The 26,596-nt window shown below is 35.1% G+C and overlaps 3 protein-coding genes and 1 long non-coding RNA gene across 4 annotated transcripts; all 4 read right to left on the reverse strand.

Moving 5' to 3' along the window:
* Positions 1 to 469: 469 nt before the first annotated feature.
* LOC106775913 (30-kDa cleavage and polyadenylation specificity factor 30) lies at positions 470 to 11,751 on the reverse strand. Its single transcript, XM_014663162.2, has 7 exons — positions 11,183 to 11,751; positions 10,405 to 10,791; positions 7,284 to 7,446; positions 6,051 to 6,161; positions 3,482 to 3,550; positions 2,509 to 2,595; positions 470 to 1,629 (listed from the first exon to the last, which is right to left on the reverse strand). Exons 1-7 carry the CDS (start codon positions 11,566 to 11,568, stop codon positions 742 to 744), a joined length of 2,091 nt encoding a protein of 696 aa, XP_014518648.1. The 5' UTR covers positions 11,569 to 11,751; the 3' UTR covers positions 470 to 741.
* A 1,304-nt stretch (positions 11,752 to 13,055) lies between these two features.
* On the reverse strand, positions 13,056 to 16,469 carry LOC106774552 (accelerated cell death 11). Its single transcript, XM_014661584.2, has 4 exons — positions 16,125 to 16,469; positions 15,826 to 15,998; positions 14,058 to 14,203; positions 13,056 to 13,377 (listed from the first exon to the last, which is right to left on the reverse strand). The coding sequence occupies exons 1-4, from the start codon at positions 16,317 to 16,319 to the stop codon at positions 13,271 to 13,273; spliced, it is 621 nt and encodes a 206-aa protein (XP_014517070.1). The 5' UTR covers positions 16,320 to 16,469; the 3' UTR covers positions 13,056 to 13,270.
* Positions 16,470 to 20,215: 3,746 nt separating this feature from the next.
* LOC106775572 lies at positions 20,216 to 22,147 on the reverse strand. The gene is made up of 3 exons (XR_001376808.2): positions 21,690 to 22,147; positions 20,727 to 20,844; positions 20,216 to 20,646 (listed from the first exon to the last, which is right to left on the reverse strand). It is a non-coding gene; the product is annotated as an uncharacterized LOC106775572 (long non-coding RNA).
* A 1,735-nt stretch (positions 22,148 to 23,882) lies between these two features.
* Positions 23,883 to 26,165, reverse strand: LOC106774533 (patatin-like protein 6). Its single transcript, XM_014661559.2, has 2 exons — positions 25,099 to 26,165; positions 23,883 to 24,624 (listed from the first exon to the last, which is right to left on the reverse strand). The coding sequence occupies exons 1-2, from the start codon at positions 26,035 to 26,037 to the stop codon at positions 24,247 to 24,249; spliced, it is 1,317 nt and encodes a 438-aa protein (XP_014517045.1). The 5' UTR covers positions 26,038 to 26,165; the 3' UTR covers positions 23,883 to 24,246.
* Positions 26,166 to 26,596: the final 431 nt, after the last annotated feature.

Genomic DNA, 26,596 nt, shown 5'->3' on the forward strand with positions numbered 1-26,596 from the left:
TTACTTTTTTAATTTAAAATTTTAGTACGTATAATTTATTGTTAAAGTGGGTTGTATAAGCAATGAGCAAGCTTAGAAAAGCAGGTTAAGCATTTATTTTAAGAACGTTAACATTTTTTTGTTGAGTGATTAAATTCATTACATTGTATGATTCACACAATTAAAATAAGGGTAATGATACATAGACAATATTTTTTGACAATATTTGAACATCATCATACATGTCATTGTGTGATTGGTCCAAATGACACAATAACACCACCATGGATCAATCATACAATGACACGTATGATGATGTTCAAATGTTGTCAAAAAATATTGTCTAAGTATCTTTATCCTTAAAATAAACATTTTATTTACATTAAATGTCATTTCTAATTATAAGGGATTAAATCAGACAATTATTGTGTTAATCGATCGAGATAGAAGCTGAAGAGTTGTCTTGGTTAATAAGTCGTCCATAAGTGTATGGTATAAATCCCACCTTTTTCATTGAGAACTCGAATGATACGATCCCTTTACAAATACATGTAGGTGTACATTCACCAAGCATACTAAAGTACCATCTTGATCCTGATACGTTTGATACTAAATATCCAATGAACCATATGTAAAAATGATATGATCAGTGAACAGAGTTTCAAGTATTTTCTGAAACAAAGAAATCTATCAAAGCATTAGAAAATGGCACCCTGGTTAGTGGATCATGAATATGGAGTGCTTGGTGAAAGGATAAGGTAGCTAATGATTATAGTTTGTATTGACATCTTCTGGGCCCCGCCTTTTCTTTTTCCCCTCTCCATGTCTTGACCTCCTAGGTGCTTCATCCTCACTTTCACTGTCATCATTCCGGAAGTTGTTGACAGCAGGATGTTCATCCTGGTTGGCTTTGTATCCTTGCTGATACTGCGTGTCATCATCAGGTGCACCACTTTGACTGAGCATGTCTTGACTCTTACCCTGCTCTGATCCCGAACCATACCTATCATTTCTATCAGTAGCTCTTTGATCTCTTTTGGCCAGACGGTTTGTGTTCTGAGGTAAGGGTGGAGGTGGTGGAAACATTGGAGGCATATTAACCGGCCTACCACCTCTTGCTGGATTTGCCCCTGCAACCCCCATCCCCCCCATGAAGGGACCACGTCCAGGATTCATCATCATCCCAAAACCACCACCTGGAAACATCCCTGGTTGAGAAGGTCGCCCTCGAAACATCATGGCTGCTGGAGGACCTCCAAAATCACCAGAGAACCTGGGACCGTATGGTGCAAAAGCACGGGGTCCCACACCAAAAAGATCTGGCATACCAAAACCATCAGGTGCAACTGGCCCATAGGATAACCCATCACCCATCATTACAGGGTTAAAGCCCTGCATTCCAGGCATGGGTCGGGCTCCACGCCCAAGGGGCATGTGAGGTGGCCACATCATACCTCTGCCCCTACCCCTGCCTTGACCAGCTGGCCCTACACCATGACCAAAGCTCTCCTCCTCTTCATCACTTTCTTCCTCTTCCTCTTCTTCATTGTCTTCAAATGGAACAATATCTGGATTTTCTCCTCCATTATCTGGATTCACTCCCTTTGCTTTTTCTTCTTCCCGTTTAGACTCCGCTGCGACTGAAACGGCCTGTAAATACAAAAGAGCTGAGATTAATTCAATTCTTAAACCACCTCAGTTCAACACTGCAGTTTATGTTTTGCGCATCCATTTCGAGAAATTTAGTATATGCACCCAGTCAAAATCTTTATAACTACATAAACTTGTAAATTGTAATAAAGATTCATAAGACTGCGAAAGCCTAAAAAGTAACTTAACCTATTAATTATTTAGTGTGATTGAAAAATTTTAGATTTAATTCTATCTTTTTTCCCTTTACCTTATTTCTATCTCATCCTTAAAAATTCAACCCGAGAATTATAGAAGAGAATAATCGATCCACTATAGCTTAAGAAAGCTTCCCAATATAATGTTATGCTACAAAACGTTGCCATGACAATTCTAATTAAGGTTTCGACTGAGACATTAGCTAACGATTAAGGAGATTCATTATAATAACTAGCATATAAAGTCTTCTTTTCCTAAATTTCCTTATAAAAAGGTTGTCCACCATAGATTTCTGAATTACTAGGTCACAGTCAAACTAAGATACGTACGAGGAGTTGCACTCATTATTATGTTATTACCTCCACCCCGCTCTCTTTCACACGTGTGCACACACTATCAAGGGTTGACAGCTTAGACAAAAAGTGACTACCGTAGCATCTTTTAAGTTTGAACCATGTTTAACAAGATTCTTGATACCAACCTACAATCATGTCTAGAAATTTCTTATTACCAACAACGTTCCATTTTATACGAGGTATAACAAATATCACACCAATCCAAAGATACTTAGTTTCTCATTGTAACATCCAGACCAATTTGCCTTTCTCCCATTTTTATATCATCATTATTACCTATTCATTTCTATTCACAAAAAAAATGATGACTCAAAGGAGAATATACCATAAGTTCACCATCTGGCTCAAGATAAAGCAATGATGCCAGTTGCTCTCCAATAGAGGGCTCCAGCTCCTGACAATCTCTACTTATCTGCAATTGCATACACGTAATATTTAATACTAGTCATGAACAAACTCCCCACAAGCTTAATTTGTTAAGTGAAAGCACAAAAAGTGAATTGCTGGCATAGTTTGGTGAATAAACATAAAGAACTAGGAAAACAACCGTTACATATTTAGTGCTGAAATATGTGGGCAAACATGGATCAATGATTTAAAAATATATCCCGATTTCAGAATATAGAAAAAGAAACATCTACACTCAATAAAACTTCAAATAACTTTGAGCAGCCATAAATTTCAGGACATGCCAAAAATGGTCTGTTCTTGGTCTCGTTTCATACCAATATCACTTTCTGTGTTGTGGCTCTATAAAGATTTAACCTAAAGATTAATAGCCAATTTTAGTTTCCACAATCAGCATGCATCTAGTGTGTAGCAAGAAACAGACAGTCTCATCATTAAGAAACTGATTGATGTAGCTGACTGGCAACTGTAACCAAGTAAATCAACTTTCATTTGTTAAATGTGAAGCAGTTAATAATCAATATCATAACAAATGGTCAAAAATGACATAAGACTACACCTATCATGTATTATACTTGGTAGACCTATTCCCTAATAAGCGGTACAGCAGAAATGGCTACTAAAATGAACCAAGGTAGAAAAAGATAAAAAGTTGAGCGATAAAAGATGAAATTCAAAGTATAGGGCAAGGGAGAAGTAGACCAATTAACATTGTAATAAGGATCACATCCACACCTAGAAGGATCAAATTCCAACAGAAAGTAGTTTCAAAACGAAACTTTTTTCTATATAAGAACCACTCAAAAGGTTTCACATCAAGTCAAGAGTAAAGCAAGAAAAAAACTATCATCAAGCTACTAATTAAATCATAGAAATGAGAAAGATAATACCTTCACTGGTAAGTTCTCATTGTATGGATTCCTTAAATGGCGGGTTTTGTGGAAAGACAGTTCACATAACTGCAAATAAGAAATGCAATTAGACAGATTTAATGTACTACAGAAAATTATAATATATCATTATGCAATTTCCGATATTGGTTCATGCACAAATTTCTCCCAGTTGCTGCAGCTCAGAGAAAACCATCAACAAAGGCAACTCCAGTAACCAATGAAAAAGAAAAATATATGTTGGTTAGTTAGACAGCCCACAGCTACTTAAGTCTTAGGAGTTATTGGACAATTGTTTCTTTTTCACACCCGTTTTCTTTTACAACCCAAGAAAACCAAACACAAGCTGAATTCCTCAAAATAACAACACCAAACTTCTTTTTCTTCATTTTTGGTGAAAGGCTGAACCTTATTTCTCAACTGAGCAATCCTAAAATCTCAAACTAAAAATCTAATGGAAGATATCATGGATGCTCAATAATAACCACAGACAACAAAGTTGTGGATGATTAATTTGTGGTCAGAGAATGAATTGATATTGTATGTCCAATTTGATAAAGGTTTGAATGTTTGGAAGATGAACGGAAGGGGAGAAATTTGATAGCATGATAATAAAATTGCAGCCTCTGCTGGTTAGATTATGAAAAAATAGGTGCAAGATGCCAGATAACTGAAGCAAATTCTCAATTGGAAGCTTCTTCAATTCGCTGATAGTCGTGAGCATCTTTAGAAACTTGCTTTTATATCAATGGCTAAACTAATGTAACTTTTAATTCGTGAATGGGAGCACAAGACAAATATCTCCGAAGATGCTGAATATCAGTGTTAAGAAATCATAAATCAGGTATAAATTAACTATTTGGCAGTAATGACAATGGGTTACATTACATGACATTAACTCAGTAATTCCATCAAACGATTAGGTAGGTTAAGGTGGGATTTTAATTCCTCTGACGGATAGAGTTGTACATCCTTTTAGTTTCAACCTCATCCTGATGTTTCCAACCAGACAAACCGGGTTGGAAGTCCATAACTCCCTCTAGGGTCATGTTTTATATGTGGAGAACACTACGGTAGTGCTTAGCAGGAATGTAATTTCACAGGTTTGTCCATCAGGGGGACTCAAATCTAATATGAAACAATCACCTCTACATTTGGTTGGCGGTCATAGAGCAATTTGAAATGATCCATTGCAAGGCAAACCACTTTGTTTTCCCTAGATGATATATGCATCTCATCAAATAAATATATTATCTTGGTAATTATCCAAATGACCTAAATTCTATAGATGTTGATCAAGAAGGATCTCAAGGTGTTGATTCTATAGATTGAAACTATTGTTTTAAATATTAGATTATTACGATAAAAATATCATTAGTATCTCCATAGTGATTAGGAAAATATATCTTCAAAATCTTCCTATTTATTTTAGTATATTTTTATTTTCTTATTTTAAAGAATTTGATTATTACAAATATAAATGACGAAAATGTAATTGGTTTGATTGTTATCAATAAAATAATTCTTTATTTCCTTACATAATTAAAGTTGGTATAAAGATCCCAAGAGCCAGGTTTCTGTTGCCTCGTTAACCACCACCACCATCCTTGTTCAAGGTTATTGTTGAGGTTAGTGGTGGGCCAGAATTGTCCAACCCACGTTGGCAATCATAACACTGATAGTTGAGTCATCAACAAAGTTGCCTCATACCATCACACTACACCAGTATCAACGTGTAGACCATCCGCCTTACTCTGGCAAAGCTCATTCACCAAGGCCCCTTCATAGACAAGGTCGTTGGGACCTCCTAAGCCCATTCCAAGTGAGGGTAAATACCCATTAGGCTCCAATTTGAGTAGATAAAATTTTTAGGTTCTTTTGACAAACATCTTTGTTTTGCTATTTCTTCAACATGTATGAAAGCCTGTAAGAAGGAACTTTATCCTAATAATTGAATAAATGACTAAGTCCTTTAAATTGTATACTTTATCCATGAAAGATAAGAGTACACTCAATACTATTGGCCCTATGTATTAGGATGTTTAGATTCTTGATTTAGGAGCAACTGACCACATGACTAGAGTATCTCCCATGCTCACACTTCCTAGTTTCCGTAATTTGTTGATTCAAACCCAACTAAGAATTGATTCTGTTATTTATCCCATTCTCTTGAATGTACATATTGCACAAACCATTCATGTTACATCAATAAAATTATTCAGATAAAGTATTGAAGTCCTTGAATTCCATCCCAAATAGATGCTATTACTCCACAAAATCTTACATATTGCACCCTTAACTTTAAATAGTCAACAATCACGAGTCTCTCCAAATTATACAGGCAACTCCTCACCATAATGGATAAAGGGAACACCCAAATATTATAAACTGAATAGTGACTAAGATTACAACTTAATAAATTTTAAAATTTCCCCAGAACAGCAATTTGAAATTTGAATTTCCCTTTAGCAACAGACCTATTTAAGTATACTTGGGGTGATTTCACCCAAGACTATTGCTATCCCTTGAAAAAATTAACACATGGAAGTTGTTAAAAGTGTTTTTATACCTTCAACCATTTAACTGAGAAGTTTCGCCCATAATGTGCAGTTCCATGAGCATATTTCCAGTTACCCCCAGCAACAGAACCACCAATTCTGGATGTCATCTTTGCACAACCCTGCCAAAACACAGGTAACTTCAGGTTCAGGAAATTGGCCACAGCCACAGAAAAGCCATGAAAGGATTCTTTTTCGTTTTATATTTTATAAATGAAAATTGTGAAGGGCTGACAGGAAGCATTTGATGATCACAGTGGATTAAGTAATCTACTAAGTAAACATAATGCAGATTAGAAAATTATAATTGTAAGACTATTCCTCTTGTGGAATTAAATCATCAGTAAAAGACCAATTAACAAGCAATCAATAATATAAAATTAGTTGGGTTAATTCATTTCTTCATGCCTAACTTAGCAAATTTAAGCATCACAACAAAATCAAAGAAAGAGTATCAACTATCTCTCAATTTATCCAACTAATCCATTATGGTTAACTTATCTCCCGTATTTAAATTACAGTTTTACAGGTTAATTGGATACTGATATGGAACTGTTAATACGATATGTTTCAAGAAACAGATAATGCATAGATAAATAAGAAAAACATGCTAGACAAAGATCAAGGTTGATTATATGTCAAAAGAAACTACAAAAACAGGTAATTGTTCAATAGAGAAAGAGCTGTGATTTTTATTGTTGCTTTGTCTGCTAAACAAAACACTGGCAATTTATATTAAAAATATTAGAAGAGATAGCTTCTAAAACCAGTCTTTGATCTACTCCTAAAAGTCTTCCAATAAAAAAAAAATAACTTTTATACAATGCATGTGATAGAGAAGAGAACTTGATATGCCACTGAAAATTTTAGAGATAAAAAGGTCAAAAGCAGAGCATGATATGCAAAATTAAACAACCTGAGATTAAACATCCGACTTTTGAAGTTTCTATTAATTAAAATGCAGTACTAGTCTAACCAACAGTGTCATGGAAGTACTTATATTAAGAGGCCGTGTTGAAGATTTAAAACATGGGTGCCAGAAAGATAGTAAAGCTCAATCACCATATTAAATGTGAAATATTACTAACATTGATAAGTTATTTCTTAGCCAAGAATTGAGCCTACAGTAAGCCTGTAAAGCTGAATATGTTAATTTCCAGTCAATTGGCTAGAAAATAGATCATGGCCTAAATCCAGAAAGTTTAACAGACCTAGCCAAGTGGTGGGCTTAACACAAAACATACCTGGAAATGTCTAGTACGGTTGACTGAGAAAATCAATATCACATTTTCCANAGAGTCAAATGCTTCATTTAGTTTGGATTCATTGCTCCTTTGAGTTGCCCATACTCCTTGTTGTACAGATAACTCCAAATTTTCACGATTGCAACTTTTAACAATAAAATACCTATGGTTTTGGTGGGAAAGTATATTAGACCAATTCGCACCAGTGAGAAAATATTGATTCAACTAAAGCAATACTTTATAGGATTAAATACTCAATTTGAAGGTGTTGAATCCCTCATGAACTTATCCATCTTTTAACTTCCAAAGACTATCATAATGTATCAATCTCATTTCAGTAATTGGTGCTTCATTAAAATCATCCATCAGGTAATGCTAATTTAGACTCTAGAAGCAGAGGATGAATACCATAACTTTACTTGAATAACAGAGGCAACACAATAACAAGTTAAGAAAACAGAGATCTCTGACCTTTTAATGTCAAACCATTTAATATATATAAAAACTTGCCCGTCTCCATCAATGAGTCGTGACTACAAATCAGGACAGTATTGAACTGTAAGGAATGAAGTACAGCTCCTTACAACAGAAAAATTCTCTGTAAACGTAAAACCAACAGTAGAAACAGCAAACCACCCTAAACACTGCAGAAACAAGTAAAGAGGGTTGGATGTTCAGACCTCAACATGAGAGGAGTGTTGGTGATCCTAGTAGTTGTTGTTGGACCTATTGAATTACCCCTATTGAATCATCTATAGAAGTCAAACTTTAAACTTGCGATGTCCAGTTCCCAACATAAGAGGGATGTGTTACAGGTTCTACATTGGTAATATGACCAAAATAGGGTAAATAAGTAAACTTAGAATTTGAACTAAGGACGTAATTCAATCCCACACAATTGGCTAGTAAAATGAGGATTGTCCAAGCTTTGTAAGCTCTATTCAGTTATATCTTTAAATGATATGGAACTAAGCACCACCCTGGAGGACACAGTTACAGCAGCCCTCAATGAGGTTGCAACTAAGGTGGCCTAGTAGAAATCACATTTAAGGCAACTTAGGGTAATTGCAACTAAGCCAACATTCCAACACTCCCCCCACCACACTCTAAGCTACCATCTTACAGTCTGGCAATGAAGGTGGCTCAACAATGGATCCAAGATAGGCATCAATACCAAAGGGGCATACTCTTCCTCTTCTCCTTCAGAAAAGCTATTATCAAAGTTAAGTAATTATTCAAACCCAAAATCAAAGGTATCAAATTGCATCTCGTTCCCATCGAATCTTCTCTTTGCCCCTCCCTCCTTTTGGGAGGATCCAATAACAATACTACCACTTAGTGGTTGCTTTCTTTTACTGTTTGCATTTCTCCTTCTATAAATTCTTGGTTATCGGACTACCTGAAGCTTCAGAAATAGTTGATCAATTAAGTGCGGGATCATCATAAAAAGCCTACTCATTTCCCCATCTTCATTAACATTATCATCATCTCATCCACTTGTCCGACTAACCACTCATTGCACTCACCAATGTCATTCAATAGAATAGGGTCCATGCCATCCCCAATATTATATCTTTGAGCTAGCTGTTGGCTATACTTTAAGCAAACCAAATCATGCAAACTTTTTTGTGGTCAAGTCCATTCCTCTTTTATGAATGAATTTGCATTATGAATAAGTTATATGTTAATTAATTTCTTCCTACTTTGTACAAAATAAATGAATAAGTTATTCACATCATGAACAACAATGATTACTTGCTCAAACTAAAAATTGCACTCACATCCCAACGAGCTAGAGACCAAGCTTAAAATCTTGATTGCTAGCTTTTCCAAGTTTGGAGTTCTGACCATAATTCCTTCATGGTCACTCCAAACTACCACTCTGTGATGCCCAACATAGTTGTTATGAGGCATCATGAAAAACCTGATTCACTGCCGTCATGTTTTGGTGGCTGATGGAAATTCCACCACCAAAATCCACCATGGTCGTTTTTTGAAAACACTAAGCCTAGTCTCTAGCCAATATGAGACACACATTCAGCCTTTCACCTATCAAAATGAGGATGCATAAGGCTGCAAATTAAGGCAAGCCAAGGTTCCACAATTAAGGGGACATTGCAACACTCATCAACCACCACCAACCATTCACACCAACTCCCTCTAGTGATATGATGTTGTCAGCCTTCAATTCCCCATTAATTTTGTTGTACAAACTAATAACTCTTTTTTGGTCTCTCTTATTCCCCTCTATTGGTTCTTGGGTCCTTGACTCTAGGGCAACTCATTAGATTAATGGCAACAAGTCTCTTTTATCTAACCTTTCCCTTCTGGTATTTTACCTTGCTGCCATGGCTAAAAGGCTTCTAGGCACAGTTTAATTAGGAACACTTCTGCCTCGTACTTTATCTTCTGAGTGTAGAGCAAAAGAAAAAACTAGTGTAAAAAATTAAGAATACAAGAGAACACTCCTCGTTTTGTCCAAGGCCATTAACCCCAAAATCATCAAATGCCACCCTCACTTTCCAGCCTATCCTCTATGATTTTCCCCACCATTTTTACTCCTGCGCTTCTCCAATGCCTGTTGCCAGTTGTCCAATTTGTTTGCCATTACCCTCTCTCCCAAACAATTTATCCCTCCTTTTGCTGTATTTTCTGTGTCCCTTTTTCTCTCCTCCTCCTTTTGCAAATCATTGTTTTTTCAGGCAATAAAAAACAATATCCCCTGACCAGTTTTAACATTCAGTAGTGAAGAACTTGACACTTATCCTGTTTGATTATTATATTTCCAAGACGAACTAAAAACTAGAAAGAGGACTTTGTACAGTTTACAATTAAGTTTAACCACTTTAAAATCAACAAGTGGCAAAAGAAATACACTAAAACGTATATGCATTAAGTGTAACCAGTCAATATTGTACAGCGTGAAATGTATGCGTTGACAGCCAAGTAAATGGCAGTAAATTTAAGAAAAACTAGCTACAGAAGGCAAATAATGGCATAATCCCCCAAACGAAAAAAGAACAACTTAAAAATGTACCTTGCTTATAGTATTTATGTAACAGTAAGCATACTCAAAATATTTTACATAGGTTGACTGAAAACTACAAGACCCTGAACACACCTAGATATTCCTTGAGGTAAAGGGGTAGCAGATCTACTGGCTTGATTAGGCTGGCCATTAGCAACATTTTGCATTTGACTCTGGCTGACCTGCTGCTGAGACTGTTGAACTTGTTGCTGTGGCTGGGCATTTCCTGACTCTGCTGGCAATGGTTTTCCAGTCACAACTTGATTTGTAGAGTTTGTTCCTTGAGGAAGTTGGGATTTTTCAGCTTGTTGGGCATAGCTAGAACCCCTTTGCTGGAAAAATTTGTTAGATGAATTATAATTGTAGGAATATAAATGTTGGATCTTCTGAAGGACCTCTTCAACAGGAGGTGGAGGTCCAGGAGATTTTGCATGCCTATATCGGCAATCAGGCCCATTAGGACAAAATCCCAACTTGTACCTACAGATGCAAAGTTTTAAAATTAAAAGCATAAACAATCTTATCTTACGCAAATAAATTAAAGTAATAAACAATTGAACTCAACAAACATAAAATGAAAAACATTTTCTTGGACAAAAAATGAAAGTGGGGTAAGTAACACGAACGAAACGTCCCCGGTTATATATCAAGCAACTTGGTAGTGCGTACATAAGATTTTCTTAAACCAAACCACTTGGGAGCACAGATCCTTTACACCATAACTCACAACCCAACCAGAAACAACTCAAACACATAATATGACAATATTAACACAACCAAAACTCAAAAAAACAAAAAACGGAAAATTTGAATAACAGTCATCACAACCTAATTAAGATCGAACAATACATACATATAGTCAAACACTTACATGTTACACTCCTTGATGTCTTCGTTCGTGTGTTTATACACGCAATCCTGTTCCCGACACTCTCCATAGAGCCTGAAGAATCGGCAAACAGGCATTCGCGCCTTGTCGTACTGGTGCAGAAACCCACACGCGTCGCCCTTCATGCACAGGCTACGCAGCCAGTGCCGGCATACCGTCTGCCGAAAGCTCCGTCGGCCGGGAACGTTGACGGCTGCGGGGTCGGCTGTGGAGGGGACCGGGGCGGGAGGGCCTCCGTTGGACACAGCGGAAGCGGCAGCGGAAGAGTCGTGTTGGACGAGCGGACCGGAAGGGGCGGCGGCGGCGGAAGGAACGGTGTCGAGGCCGCCCTCGAAATCGAAGCTGAGGACTCCCTCGGAATCCTCCATTGGTATTGAAGAGTGGATTTGAAGTGGATTAGGGATTTGAAAGGGGCGTGGGAATATGATGCATTCGGAGACGAAGGAAGAGTAGGTCACTGTGTTGGAAGACACAGGAGAGGCTGAAACAAAAAATACTCAGCTTTCTTGTTCTTGGTTTTCCAAGGCGCAATTCTGTTTTTTGTTTCTTTTCTTTTAGGTTTTTCTTAGGTACCATCTTTTTTATTTCGTTTTATGTTTAATTACTAAATTTATTATTTTAGTTTATTCAACCAACTCCTTTTAAAACAGTAGAAAAAATTCAACTTCTTAAATATAGTTTATAAATTATATTCTTCGATACTTTATTTTATCACTCGTTTTAAGATAAAAACATTTTGATAACTTAATTTCAAAAAATCTTATTTAATTTTTAATTTGTTATTTCCTACCTTTATAATTAATTAAATATATTTTATAATTTAATAAATATGTTTGATCTAGATTCAATTCAAGAAAATAAAATAAATAAAACATAAATATGTTAGATAGTCAAGAATAAATGAACATATTTGCAATTAAATGTTTTTATCAAAATTGCATATTTTCTAAAATAATGATATTTAATATCTTTATCTTAAAATAAATAATCGAAATTTCAGAATAAAAAAATTAGATGAACCAAAATTCTATTTAAACTTAATTTTAATTATTTGTAAAAATATTAAAAAAAGTACATAGTAGAATTTCTGCAGATAATAAAGAACACACTCAAATGAGTGTAATCTAACATAATTACATATCAATTATTCTAACTTGTTTTTCCGGGGCTAATTATTAAGTTTTATTAATTCTTAGTTATAAATTAAATACTATATTAGGTGTATTAAAATTAACCGAAATAATAATCAAATGATAATCTCAAAATTGTAAAAGTATAAATTATAAAATTATAAGATGTTAAACTTAAGAAATGATAAACTGAGAATTAGTATCTTCAGGCGTGGTATTCAGATTAGCAAAGTAAAGCTTGGTTAAAATTTAAGATAAAAAAAAAAAAAAAAATCTGCTTACAAAAACAAATCAAGTTTTGTCTCTATAAAACAGAGTTTCTATACAACTTTAATAGACTGACATATTTTAAAGACAATCCAATTTGAATTTATTCTCTAAACTAAATTTGAACTCCTCAAACGAAAAACAAAAACATAGTCTACATACTCCATTTTTTTGACAGAAAAACATTAGCATTTCTATTTTAACATAATTAAGGAAAATGACATTATCAATTGAACCCATCAAAGCTTCCCACATAGAATGCACCAAATTGTTACAGCCCGAAATTGTCTTATATGTATGATGTTTCAGGAACTATGTAGGATTGAGCACACAATATAAACACTTGGTATTTAAATCTGATACTACAATATACTGAATAAACTGAAGTAAATTAAAAACATTAAGAGATTCAAAGACTGCGCCAAAAAAAATTAAGTGGAAAGATAAAATTCACAAAGTAATCCTCCAAAGCTGAAGGAAGAGCTTACTCTTAAGCCAAAGTTACCTTTCAGTGACAATATCAGGTACCATCTCAATAGCCTTTAATATCTATTGCAATATAAACAAATTCTATAACAAATGAATACTTAGCAATCATAAATACAAGAATTATGCCATATAATTAACAGTTAATCATATTGTACAATCTCAAATACAAGAATTATGCCAAGATTCACCAATCTATTCCCAAGTCTCTGGAAACAAAGAGTTTGTCTATGTATTGGACTAGAGGTGCTGATGCAGTGACATAACTTTGCATGTGAACTTTTGCTGACGCCTCTGAAGCAAAGATTCCAACAACAAATACAAAAGAAAAGTGAACATCATAATCAAGTCAACTTCAAATTACTACAATGGCTTGATTTACCTTTGAGAAACAACGGTAAAAAGAATAACCACAAGAAACGATATGATGGAACAAATCATGTACTTTTTAATCTTTTATGCTTCTACAAACGGTTAAGGACATAGTATATGTTTGGATTTCAGTTAGAAAATCCATTTGAGTTTAAAAAAAACAATTCATTGCAGTTTTTATATCAACATGAGGTTGTGATGAAACTTTTCCTCTAACTAAATCTGAAAAATACCAAACATGTTGGCACAGTATTCAATAAAAACTGAAAGTTGGTTTGAATGCTCCAGAAATGAAATCTAAATTCATTCATAGACGTGTGGCTACAAAACAACATTGGATCTTAAAGAGGAAAATCTACATCATTAAATGTAGGTGGTAACCAGAAACTTCAAGGTTAAACATGAGATGAAACCGTTAACTTAGGATAGGCAGGGTAAAATGATTAATCATTCCTGTTTTGTCATGCATAGATTTCACAAAAATGATATCTCATACTACCTGCCTCCCCTGCTAGAGCTCTAAAAACAACTACACTTCAAAAAAAAAAAAATCAGGGTTTAAATTACAATAAAAGTGCCGACAAGCCAAATCCTCTACTTACCATCTTCATTGAGCTTCTTCAAAAGCTGTTCTTTTGTAGGAAGGACATACATTCCAGCAGCAACAGCCTTCCTGATTGCCCAACCATGGTGGGGTGCAAACACCTGATCATAAGCTTTGGAAGCTGGATCCTTGAGGGAATTACCCCTGCCAAAAAGACATGCATTAACTCAGTTCATTTACTATCAGATTTTCTTACACGGATGTATTTGCTGACTTAGCATAAGAAACAAATTTTGCTAATATTTATCAATAATGCAACCCACCTCCGCACTATAAGCATGTGGAGATAAACAAAAAGTATGGAAAATATTCTTAAATTAATCAATTATTATTTTTCTGTTTCATGAAACTGATTGGAAGACTGAACCTGAACCAATTGGTTGCTGATGGAAGTACTAGAGTGCGCTTACTGGTCACTAGTGGTTAGTTACAAAGGAAACACAGCAGGTAAGTGAATAAAATCAGTTACCAGCCTTAACTGATTTCTCGTATTTTCTATGGAATGAACGTTGGAAATGACGAAGGTATGAAGAAGAGCCACAAATGAACATATAGTTCAACACTTAACTAGTATTCTTTTAAAGGAAAAGCACATATACTCGGCACCACCAACCAAGCCAATAAGATCAGGTGTGACAAAGTTGAAGATTGGACACACAGCAAGGCAGGCCACCTACCTTTCTCCTTCATTAAACTGTTCAAAAGCACAAACTAAATAGACAATTGAAAATAAGTGGTAAATATGGAATTTTTATTCCTCATGCCTTAAGTCTAGAAAGTAAAAGGGAAAAACCTCAATCATTGGTCTCCTTTTTTCTAATGGATGAAAGTAGCTTAACTTTCAGCTCCATTGCACTCTATTTCTACTCTTTGGCAAGGTTCTAGAAACGGTCAAGAATCAAGGTTTTTGTGTCTCCTTGACCATATTACAACTGCAATCCCGTTTCGGCAAAAACTGGGATGTGACCAAGCTACGACCACAGCTGAAACCTAGCTCTTCAATGTCTTAAAATTATTCAACGGATAGCAACATAGCAAGCTTGGAATTATTCATTCCTATTGTTTCAGTCATACAAAGACATCAATCATCACTTTTCCAAATCTCGGGGATGAGTAATAGAAGTTATTCCTTTATTTTCATTGCACTATATTTCCACTCCTTTGGCTAGGTTTGAGATAGCAGCCCGCAACCACAACCACAGTTGCAACAAGAAGGTTTTTGAGGTCTCTTTGACCATATTGCAACAGCAGTTATAGTCTATTTATCAGAAAAATTTTCCAAATATCAAGCATCGCGACTACACCACAACCACAATTCAAAACCTCACTCCTTAGAGTCTTAAAATAAGAATTCTTATTCCTCACAGCTTCATCCATACAAAGCAAAGGTGGAAGATCTCTATCGCCACTCTCCTATTTCCCATGGATAAAAAGCAGAATCCATCCCTTCATTTTCACTGCACTCCATTTCCACTTTCTGGCAAGGTTATAAAAACAGTCCACAGCAGCAATTGTTATGGTAACATCAAGGTTTTGGAGGTCTTGGCACCACATCACAGCAGAAATTGTTATGGTAACATCAAGGTTTCGGAGGTCTCAGCTACCAAGTCGCAACTAAAATTGCAGCCAAAATTTTCGATAACATCAACAGTGACAATTTCAAACCATGCTGTTTGGTGTCTCAATAAAGTTGTTCAAAACACAATGTCGCACAGTTCAAATAGAAGAAATTAAGCAAATAGTAAACAAGTAGGTGATGCACATACTCGGTAACTAGAATCTGCTCAAAGAGTACTCTAACCATGTCAAGTCCGCGCTTCACTCTCAGCAGATTCCGCGTGTGGCTACCTCCCTTCCTGACAGTGCCACCTCGGACATCCAGATCAATCAGAGACTGTAAGCTCTGAATAGACTTCGACGCCTCTACCAGATCATGAACCTACCATCACCACATCAAACAATCAATCACAATCCATACCAGAAACTGCCAGAACAAACAGCATCAAGTAAAAAATTAAAAATAAAATGGTTTAATTGAAGGATCCCGAGTGAGGGAATCGAATACCTTGGCAACGTAATCCATCTCGGCGAACTTGAAGGCAACACCCAAGCAACCAAAGAGAGGGGAAACGAGAGAGCAGGCATGGGAGAAGGGAGCAACCTTCACCTCCGCGTTCTGCGAATCGGTGACGACGCTTGCGAGGTCCTTGAATGCCTCTGCGATTCTCGGCAGAGTTCTGTCACCACTCCCCTCTGCCATTCACGATGATTATCCTTCTCTTCGTACTCTTCCTCTGTTCTTCTCTGCTCTGTTATGCTCTGATCAATTCCTACTTTTGCTTCTTCCGCTTCTTCTAGCGACAACTTTGCTACTTTACATGGAATCTGGTTTTACTCTTTATGCTTTTAAAAATCGTATTTTTCAAATAAAAACATACCATTAATACTTTTATATGTGTAAATGTTGGAAAAATATCCAACACCTTTTATATATATATATATATATATATATATATATATATATATATATATATATTGAAATTAATTATACTAGTTCATCAGTTAATATTTCAAAATTATATATTTGATTTATCGTAATTTATTTTTTATTTTGTAAGCATAAATACGTCATTTCTTCTGCCANAACACCTTTTATATATATATATATATATATATATATATATATATATATATATATATTGTAAAATTAATTACAAGATCTTGGCCTAAGCTCTATTTAGGTCACAGAACCAAAATTCAACTTATATCAGATCTCTTTTATTTAATTTAAATCATTTTACAGATTTTACGAACTAATTCATCGGAAGAACTTATTTTAAGAAACTTCATGTTAACTTAAACGTTGACACGTTTACTTCAGTAATCACTTTATCAATTCCTTGAGATGTTTAGATAAATAATGATAATAATAATAATAATAATAATAACTTTTGAACCTAGGGACAAAAAAGTGCAATTTTTTTTAATATTATTCTATTTAACAAAAGAAACAAGTCTTATATTTCAAACTATTTTGCGTAAGGGTTTATTGATAAAATTGAGTAACTAAACATTTTTAAATCCTAATAATACAGATTGTGTTTTATCGTTACTTTTTTATTTGCCTATTAATTTGTTTTATTTACCTTGACACTATAACATTGATAATGTCATCACTGCTAAATTATTTTGTTTTCAAAAGTTTATTCTAAAATTCTTTATTTAGAATGTTTGTTTAAAAATCTTGTTATGAAGATAATAATGCACAAACCTTCATTTAGAATATTTCCATAATAAAGAATTCGAAAATCGTCATTAAAACACAGCATAATTAAAAATTAAAAAAAAAAACTATTAAGGTTAAAAAAGAAAATTTTGAAAAAGTTGAAAATGCGGATGAAACGCCCTAATAATTATGGAGTGCAGAAAACAAAACGCCTTACATAAGAAAATCACATGATATTTTCTATTTGCCAGCCCAAGAGTGATTCCTGAGTCGGGCTAACTTTAACAAAAATTTGATAGAACAGTTTCTAAATACACTTGCTCTTTTCATTGTTACACTGACCTTCTTATTTAAATTTAATTCAAAAAAACTTTTCTGTAAAATAACTCTTTGTCTAAATACCAGTAACCAACATTTCACACACACTCACTCGACCTAAACCCTAAACTGCCATTCATATCTGGATTAAAATTAAATAATTTAATTTCTGCATAAATTACAAAATTTAATTTAGAGAAAGTCCAAAGTAAATAGCTTTGTCACATGTTAATTTATATATAGAGTAGTTTTTAATTTAATAAAAAACTATGTTGAATTTTTGTTTTGCTACTAAAAATACACATCGACAATTATTTGAACACGTATTTATATTGTTTAAAAAAAAGCACTTATTCATAATAAAATTCGATCTAAATATAGTCTAATCTAATATATGTAATCTTTTACACAACAATAATCAATATTTAAAGAAGGAAAATGTTTCTTCAACAACACTATTTTGATAACAATTTGGCAACGACACTTGTCGTTCTGTCATTTATTGTTTGGAATGAATTTTTTAAGAGTTGAAATTTGTTTTTAAGGGCGTTTTTGGAAGAAGGAAATTGGTGAAATCTGTTCACGCCTTCATCTCTTACGAAACTCTCTCTCTCTCAATCTCTTACGAAACTCTGGCCTTCATCTCTGTCAAACCTCTCTCTCAATCTCTTACGAAACTCTCTCTCTCAAAGTTTTCCATTTGAAACTCTCGCGCCACCGAAGTCCCCTTTCTTCGCCAGTGTTCGTTGGTGCTTGGAACCAACTATTCTCTGGAGGAAGTCTTTTGTATCTGTCCGTCATTGAAGTGTTCGAAGGAAGACTCACTACTACAAAAATCATATTTTATGATGTACAAAAACGAACTATGACGTACATAGTTTTGTACGTTATAATAGGTCTGCATATTTTATGACGTACATAAAATATGTAGACCTATTATAACGTACAAAACTATGTACGTCATAGTTCGTTTTTGTACATCATAAAATATGATTCTTGTACTAGTGTGGTATGGAAGTTAGAAACCAATCAATTTCAGGATTTTAAGTTTCTAATGATATGCAAAACAAATTGAAAATAATGCATACATGAGAATCTAGACAATCATTACTGTAATGCAAAAATATACTTCATCATAATAGTTTTACTGTTTAACTAATGAGACTTGAACTATTAATCATTGTCAAATCACGAATCTGAAAAATGCACGAATCTTTATTTCTTACACAATTATTTACAAGCATCGTCTTCGTCTCTAGAAAGAAGATCCTTTCCGTCGTCAGTGATCTCTTACTCTTCGTCCATTGCAACACGCTCTGTTTCAGTGATCTCTTCCTCTTCGACAAGTCCATTTAACAGTTCGTTTTCGAAGTCTTTCTGCATTTCTTCAAGCATCATGTCCAATTGAGTATCCAATTCATAATCGTACATTTCNTCGACAAGTCCATTTAACAGTTCGTTTTCGAAGTCTTTCTGCATTTCTTCAAGCATCATGTCCAATTGAGTATCCAATTCATAATCGTACATTTCCTGTTTATCACTAGTGTACTCAGCATTTAAGTTGTCTTTTAGAAAAGAACTTACTTCGTCCATTGCAACATGCTCTGTTTCAGTGATCTCTTCCTCTTCGACAAGTCCATTTAACAGTTCGTTTTCGAAGTCTTTCTGCATTTCTTCAAGCATGATGTCCAATTGAGTATCCAATTCATAATCGTACATTTCCTGTTTAGCACTAGTGTACTCAGCATCTAAGTTGTCTTTTAGAAAAGAACTTACTTCGTCCATTGCAACACTTTCCTCATCCAAGATTTTTGGCGAAGAATCGGCAGAAATCTTTGCGACTAAAGAATTCGGTGCAGAAGAGCGGGGTGAAGAGCCGGCAGAAATCTTTCCGTGTATCATAATATGTTCAGATAACGTAAATTTTTGCTAGGTCATAAAATATGTAGACCTATTATAACGTACAAAACTATGTACGTCATAGTTTGTTTTTGTACGTCATAAAATATGAATTTTGTAGTAGTGACTCGATAAGGACCAGCGTTTTCATCTTTTCTCAAAAGGAGACGTTTTTTGCCTGTCGCCGTTTGGGTGCGCTGTTAACTTCCTATGCAGCTTGATTTGTTGTTGTCAACCTAGAAACACCTTAACTTAGTCTTCCATCCACATAGGACTGACCTAACTTGAAATTTGTTGTTGTGGACACCTTCAACCATGGCCAACAGGGTTAACCAATACACAAAACATTACAAACACATTAGTCAGGACCCATGGGGAGCGCTTCAGCCAGGCCTGAGGATAACTATTGACCTTTTGGTACAAAAGGGGATTTTTCCACTGGTAAGCGATTACCAGGCCCCTGTAATCGATTACAACAACATCAGACCTATGTCAAGGCTGCAGGACATGACCTCTCAAACTAAAAACACCTTAACTCGGTCTTCCATCAACATAAGGGTGACAGAACTGGACATTTGTTACAACAATCACAAAGGATGAATTTTAAATAATAATGTCAAACAACAAATGGAATGAATATAACACATCACAATTCCAATAACCACTTTCTTAATTAACAATCAAAATAACTTTTCAATACATATAAAGCAATCCATATTTGACCATCTACCAATATTGCACTATTGAAAAACAAATTACATAAATGACTCAAGTTTTGGACTATATCCAGTGTAGGGAGTTCTACAAGCTTGACTTTTGTAATGCTTTCAACGTACTGCTTCCTTCTTAACAATGTCGTGGCTGTCAATTCCTCCTTCACATTCAAAGTCATCTTTTTCATAAGGCGTAGTGTAACCACCTTCATCTTTATTCTTCTCTTCAAGCAGCTCAGCCCGCAATGCAGATATCTCTTCTTGAAGTTCTTCAATTAGAGTCTCTTGTTCATCTAAAGCAACATCAATTTGTTTTTTCTTTTTCCTATTGCTTGTTGTCTTTATTTGCTTCTTTAAATCCTTTATAGTTGGATTAAGTTCAAAAATGGCTCACTCATTTTGTTCCTTGATGCACCATAATCATCAACCATCTGCAAATTAATCACAATTGTCATTGTATAAAACCATTCATTCTAACAAATTTAATAAAAAAATGTACTACACACCACACCTGTCTCTATTTCACGTTTGATGAACTTGTCACCAACATTTATATTCATCCAATGCAAAATTCTTGGGTGTTTCTCTACACAAGCACTCGAAGGAATGAAACGATCACAAAACCAAACCTATAATGCAACATATAAATCATAATTAGTAGCCTCAGTTCCAACAAACAATGAAAGTAGAAAATTTTACCTGCAACACATACACACAACCATCCACATACACATTTGTTGCACCTTTTCCTTTCTTCCAAGCTATAAAAGCTTTGCATAAACTACTAACTAGATAATGATACACTATATGACCCAAACAAAAATTACCCAAATCACTTATTCTATCAACAATTTCAAACAAAATTGGGAAGATTGTTGTGCTATGATTAGGTAACAACACCTCACTAATGCCCACCAAAATGTAAAAGCTACAAATATGTAAGGAAGACAATTTTTTCTGTTTTTTCAAAATAAGATCGTAGATCAACTGCAATTCATGTTTTCCATCACCAAAGTACTTTCTACATTCACTCTTTCTAAGTTTCTTTTCATTTAATATTATGTTATAACTAACTAAACTCAAGCCTAAACTTAACGTAACATCTACTTCCTTCAATTCCACGAATCTTTCTCCAAATGAAAAACCACCCCTCTCATCAACCCATCTAATCAATAAATTGCTATTAATATTCCTACCAATCTTAAGGTTATCATTTAGTTCTAAAAACCATTGAAATAGAGTCTTGGAAATAATAGTTTTTTACTCCTGAGTCAAAATATCATTCAAACCAACAACAAACTTGGTTTTCAATGAATGACGAACAAACAATTGCAGAAGAAAATAAAATTACATTTATTGTATCAAGTACCGAAAAAACCCACCCATAACGACAAACCAACAAAATAACCAATAAAAGACACAACGAACAACCCAACCTCAAAATACAAATACGTCAAATAAAGGAAGTACATACCTTGTTCGAAGAGCCAATGTCATGGGTCGAATCCATTTCACACAAAAACGAAGAGAGAAGGAGAAACTTTAAACAAACCTTCGATGAACGCAGAGCATGAACTCTACAGAGAAACACACACTTCTAACGGGGCAGACAATGCACAAAACTAAAATGGAAGAGAGAGATTGAAATCAAAATGAAAACCTAAAAATGGAGAAGGGAGAAGAGAGTGTTGTGGAGAGAGTTGAGATGAAAATGAAATGCCTAAAATGGAGAGAAGAGAGTAATAGAATGTGAAATAGAAGAAAGGACACTTTCGAAATCTAATCCTCAACCTTATCCAAATCAGATTTTAAAATAAAAAAAAAAATTAAATTAGACCAATTAAAAACTCACACATAACGTTGTCAAATTTGTGTCAAATTCACGTTGTTAGAATATCGCGATCTTTTAGAGAAATTAGGATAGAAAGTTCAATATGAACCCACGTGGGCTATGGGAATCGAAAAAAAAAATCAATATCAGGAAGAGAAGAATAAATCAATTTATCAATTATTGTAACATCCATAGTATAAAATACGGAGTTGCAGTTTTTTTTTTCTAATGAAATACTTGTTATGGATTTGAAACGAGTTAAATTGATGAAATTATCTTAATTATATATAGAAATGATAGATACTCAAGCTTCCCACATTTAACCAAAAGTAATTGATAGTTTGCTGTATAACAAAATCTATTCAATTAGATTATTTATTCAATGTAACTTAATGTCTGTCTTATCCTTCAAGTTGGGCCACCTTACGAAAAAGCCCATTATGAAAATACATTATAAAATATCAATTCTTGATACATAGGAGAAAAAGAATAATACGAATGGACTAATCCTAGTAATGGAAGAAAACAGACAGAAAAAGAGCTAAATATGAGTAAAGATAAAAGTAATTTGATCGAAAGAAATAAATATCGAAGAAAATGGAAAATTTTCATACTTAAATAAATATATAAAAATAATAGTTTTTATTACTATTATTAAAATAATAACTGAAATCGATTGTGGTAATGCTATAATATATTATGGTACTCATTTTCAAGTGAATTGTTTTACAACTTTTTTGCAATATAATTAACTATATAAAGAATATTATGTTTTTGGAGTCGTTCGGTTTTGTTGTGAATAAGTATTTGGGTATTTTTCTTCTTTCTTTTACATGCTTTCTTTCATTTTCATATGAATTAAATTAACACAAACTTCTTTATTTGTGTTTTTTTATGGCAAAATACACCAGCATTTATATATTATCTATAAAAATGATAACATAATTAGAGGTTAATAGTTGAACTAAATAAGAAGAGGGTGGAAGATGATGAACTACTAAAAATGTCACCTATTTATTCTAATATAAATATTTTAATGGCTAAATTGTTAGATATGTTTCTACAAATACACCTATAAAGTCCCTTTCAACATTAATAGACTCTACCACCCACCACAAAAACTCCTTTGCCACTTCCACTCTCATTTTTCGCCTCACCATTCAAACCCTGCCAAAAAGCCTTTATTTCTTTAAGCTAAATGGAAATAATTTTACTACAATACATTTTCAATTATAGAATTTAATCACACGTATGTTTCAAATTAAATTCAGTGATAAACATTACAACTTGTACTTTTTACTAAAAATATGAAAATTGTTTTTTTAACACCAAAATAACTTGAATAAATTTCAACTTCAAATATTGTTATTTTTTGTACTGGTTTTTCCGTGCCGAGTAGTGGTCCTGCATGAAAAATCTTTTCGTAAATTTCAAGCATTTATTATTACTATTATTATTATTATTATTAGTATTGTCTTGGTATAACAGCATACTCAATTTCAACGTGCTACATGGTGACCACTTATTTTCAAAATACTGAGAGTCCTACACAAAAACGTCAACACTGTGTCATGCGTACGTATTAATCCTGCTAAGCTATTAATTCTAAATCAATACTGGAATCACTTAACAGTTTATGTGATTGAATTGGTAATGATTATTAAGTGTGAACTGTAATAGCTTCTGGAATGCCAACAAAAATGGCATTTCCAATTTCGATTTCAATTTTACTCAATTTGAAAAGCGAATCTGAGAAAGACAAAAAAGTATAGCCTTAAATTCAATCGCCACCAAATATCCTATTCTTAAAACTACCATAGTTTCTAATGATCCAAATTTCCAGAATTAGTGTTTTCCATTGCATTCATTCAGTCACAATACTACTACTATGAGATGTTCTCACCATTTCTCTCTTACAAATCAAGCACAGCTCCAACCTTAACCAAAATTCATCCGCGACAATAACCATTTACACAAATCACTATCACTAAATACATGTAATATATACGAAAAAGTAAAGAAAAAAAAAATAATATAATGTAGGTAGGCAGTGGAAGTAGTAGTAAGGATTCGGTTCTGCACAGCTCGGTCTCGATTTGCCTTAATTGGTCCCAAGCGGCAGCTAACCCAACACCACAAACTTAAAAACTCGCATAAAAATCCAACCCAACAATCGAATCTAACATTGGATGTTCTTCCCTCAACAATTGGAAGACAAAGTGGACAAGGTTGTGGCAGAGGAGGTTCTGCTGGGAGAGGGTGATGCGTTGTTGTTCTTCAATACCACAGTTGGTAAAATGCAGGTTTTTCTTCTCTCTCCTTCCTTAATTATCTCTCCCCCAAACAACTCTAACTTCTCCAAGTTGGAGTTATTAGCCACTTTCTTCCCCTTGAACAAAACGGATTCAACGTTCTTCTGGCTCAACATCTCCTCCGAAACAGCCACCAAATCCGTCTCTGATTTGCAGGACTTCACCTGCGCACCCTTGTTCGCCTTCGACATAACACCGCTTGACTGAATCCGCACATAATTGCTCATCCGACAATCACCAAATGCCATCGATACGGCTTGATCAACCTGCATTATTTTTTTTTTTCATTCCCATCAGAATACATATCTAAACCAATAATTAAGTAAACCGATTCATTCCTATTATAGTTACATGTAATTATATAATCAAATATGTCGGATGTGTTTGTAAGGTAGTTAACACATTTATTGTCCTCTCCCTAACTACCAAATTAATTAAAACTATATATTAACAAAGCATACTTTAGCATATGATGTGTTGTTATTTTTTATTATTATAGGGATAAAAAGTAACTGGGTTACAAATCATGTAATTATTGGTATCATAATGATTTCTTTAATCTAATATGTTTTAATTTAAAGGATAAGACTAGAATGTCATTAACTAAATTATGAACTGCAACTTATAATATAAATAAAACGTTTAGGAAAAAATAAATTGAAACGTCAAATTATGCGTTTTATTTTAAAAGATAAGAATGCACATAAAAGAGGAAGATTATTAAATTTGGTAATTCTTACCATATCGGAAGCTCCTTCGCCAGCGATTTTTACGAAACCAGACGGTGATTTAACGGCGTTAAAGTCTGACTCTCCGTTGCCGAGGGAGAGTACGAGAAGGTCGGCGACGCCGTTACAGAAAGGAAACTCGTGTTTGTTATTGAGCACGTGCGTGATGGCGGCAGCTGTTGGATTGTTCATGGCAACGCCTCCATCGACGGCCACTATCCTCGTCCTGCCGTCGACGGACCGCATCTCAGTGGGGCCCGCGAAAGAAGGGTCGGCTGAGGTAGCAGCACACACGTCGCTCATCTTGAAATCATAGCCGTCCATTTCCAGCGCATCGGCGCGCGAGAAAACAAACGGCGCGCGCGTGACGAGGTCGTAGCACGGGATCAGCACCGGCTTCACGGTGTCCCTGAGCGTGCACTCGCCGAACGTCTTTCGGAAGAGCTTCTCCGCCTTGGACTCGGGCCGAAGAACTCGACGGAGGATCCCCGGCCGGCGGGAGATCCTGCGGCGGTTGTCAGAGAGAAACCTCAGCGCCTCCTCGGCGGTGAACAGCGGCTGGCCATCCTTCCCGCGAGTGAAGAGCAGAGCAGCAAGGACACCACCGACGCCGGAGCCGGCGGCAGCATCGAAGAAGTCGGCGACGCGCGAGTTTGCGTCGCCAGACTTGCGGCGAAGGCATGCCTCCAGGTGTGCGAGGGACTTTGCGGCGAGGATGCCGTCAGTGGCGCCGGCGCCGTCAATGCAGAGGATCCTGACTTTGCCGGCGGAATGTTTAGCCGGTTTCGCGTCTCTGGCGTTTTGAACAGAATTGGTGCGGTTCTCGGCGTCGCCGTAGCCGAAGAGGAAATTGTTCTCGAGAATGGAAAAGATTTCGTTTGTGAGCTTGTCAACTTGGAAGTTAGAGTCAATCATGTTGAGGTTCATTGGAGATGTGGACATTGCCGCCATTTCTGCAATCGGAGCGAAGTCTGTCGTAGAGAGAGAAGTTGTAGAGAGAGAAAGAGGTTTTGAAGAGAGTTTGTGTTTTGTGTTGGTGTTGTTGAAGAATTGTGATGACGAAGAAAGGAGTGGAAGATGGGTTTATATAGTGATGAATGAGAGTGAGTGAATGTGACGATCGAAGAACATTCCACATCCCCGTGGTGGGCGATTAATCGGCACGCGATTTGTGTTTTTGTTTTTCTCTCTTCTTTTCCTGAATTTAATATTGCGTGTTAAGGGATTGGGCAGAGTGAGCGAGGAATGGTACTTTTGTCTGAAAATATTAAAAAGAAAACAACTATAGTCTATGTTTAGTAAAGTTTAAGAAAATATTGAAATGTAACGGAATTGTAATTTAATGTTGGAGGGAATTGTGTTTGAGATGGGTGAAACTGATGGCACTTAGAAAAATGAAGACAAAAGTGATGCGTTGAAAGGAAAGTAAAATGAGGAGACCAGAAACAAAGTTACAATTGAAGGACTTTATGGTGAGAATTTAAAATGTTGTTGGTGGGTACATTGTTTG

The sequence above is a fragment of the Vigna radiata genome, chromosome 10 (genome assembly GCF_000741045.1).
Source record: "Vigna radiata var. radiata cultivar VC1973A chromosome 10, Vradiata_ver6, whole genome shotgun sequence".
NCBI classification, from domain to species: domain Eukaryota; kingdom Viridiplantae; phylum Streptophyta; class Magnoliopsida; order Fabales; family Fabaceae; genus Vigna; species Vigna radiata.

Bases quoted from the DNA above. Each gene is read 5' to 3' on its own strand.
- LOC106774533 (XM_014661559.2), bottom strand. From the start codon at position 26,037: ATGGCGGCAATGTCCACATCTCCAATGAACCTCAACATGATTGACTCT. The intron at 24,625-25,098 runs GTAAGAATTACC...AAAATAATGCAG, and splicing joins GCGAAGGAGCTTCCGATATG to GTTGATCAAGCCGTATCGAT.
- LOC106774552 (XM_014661584.2), bottom strand. From the start codon at position 16,319: ATGGCAGAGGGGAGTGGTGACAGAACTCTGCCGAGAATCGCAGAGGCA. The intron at 15,999-16,124 runs GTATTCGATTCC...TGGTGATGGTAG, and splicing joins AGATGGATTACGTTGCCAAG to GTTCATGATCTGGTAGAGGC. The intron at 14,204-15,825 runs GTATGTGCATCA...TCTTTTTGGCAG, and splicing joins GAGCAGATTCTAGTTACCGA to GGGTAATTCCCTCAAGGATC.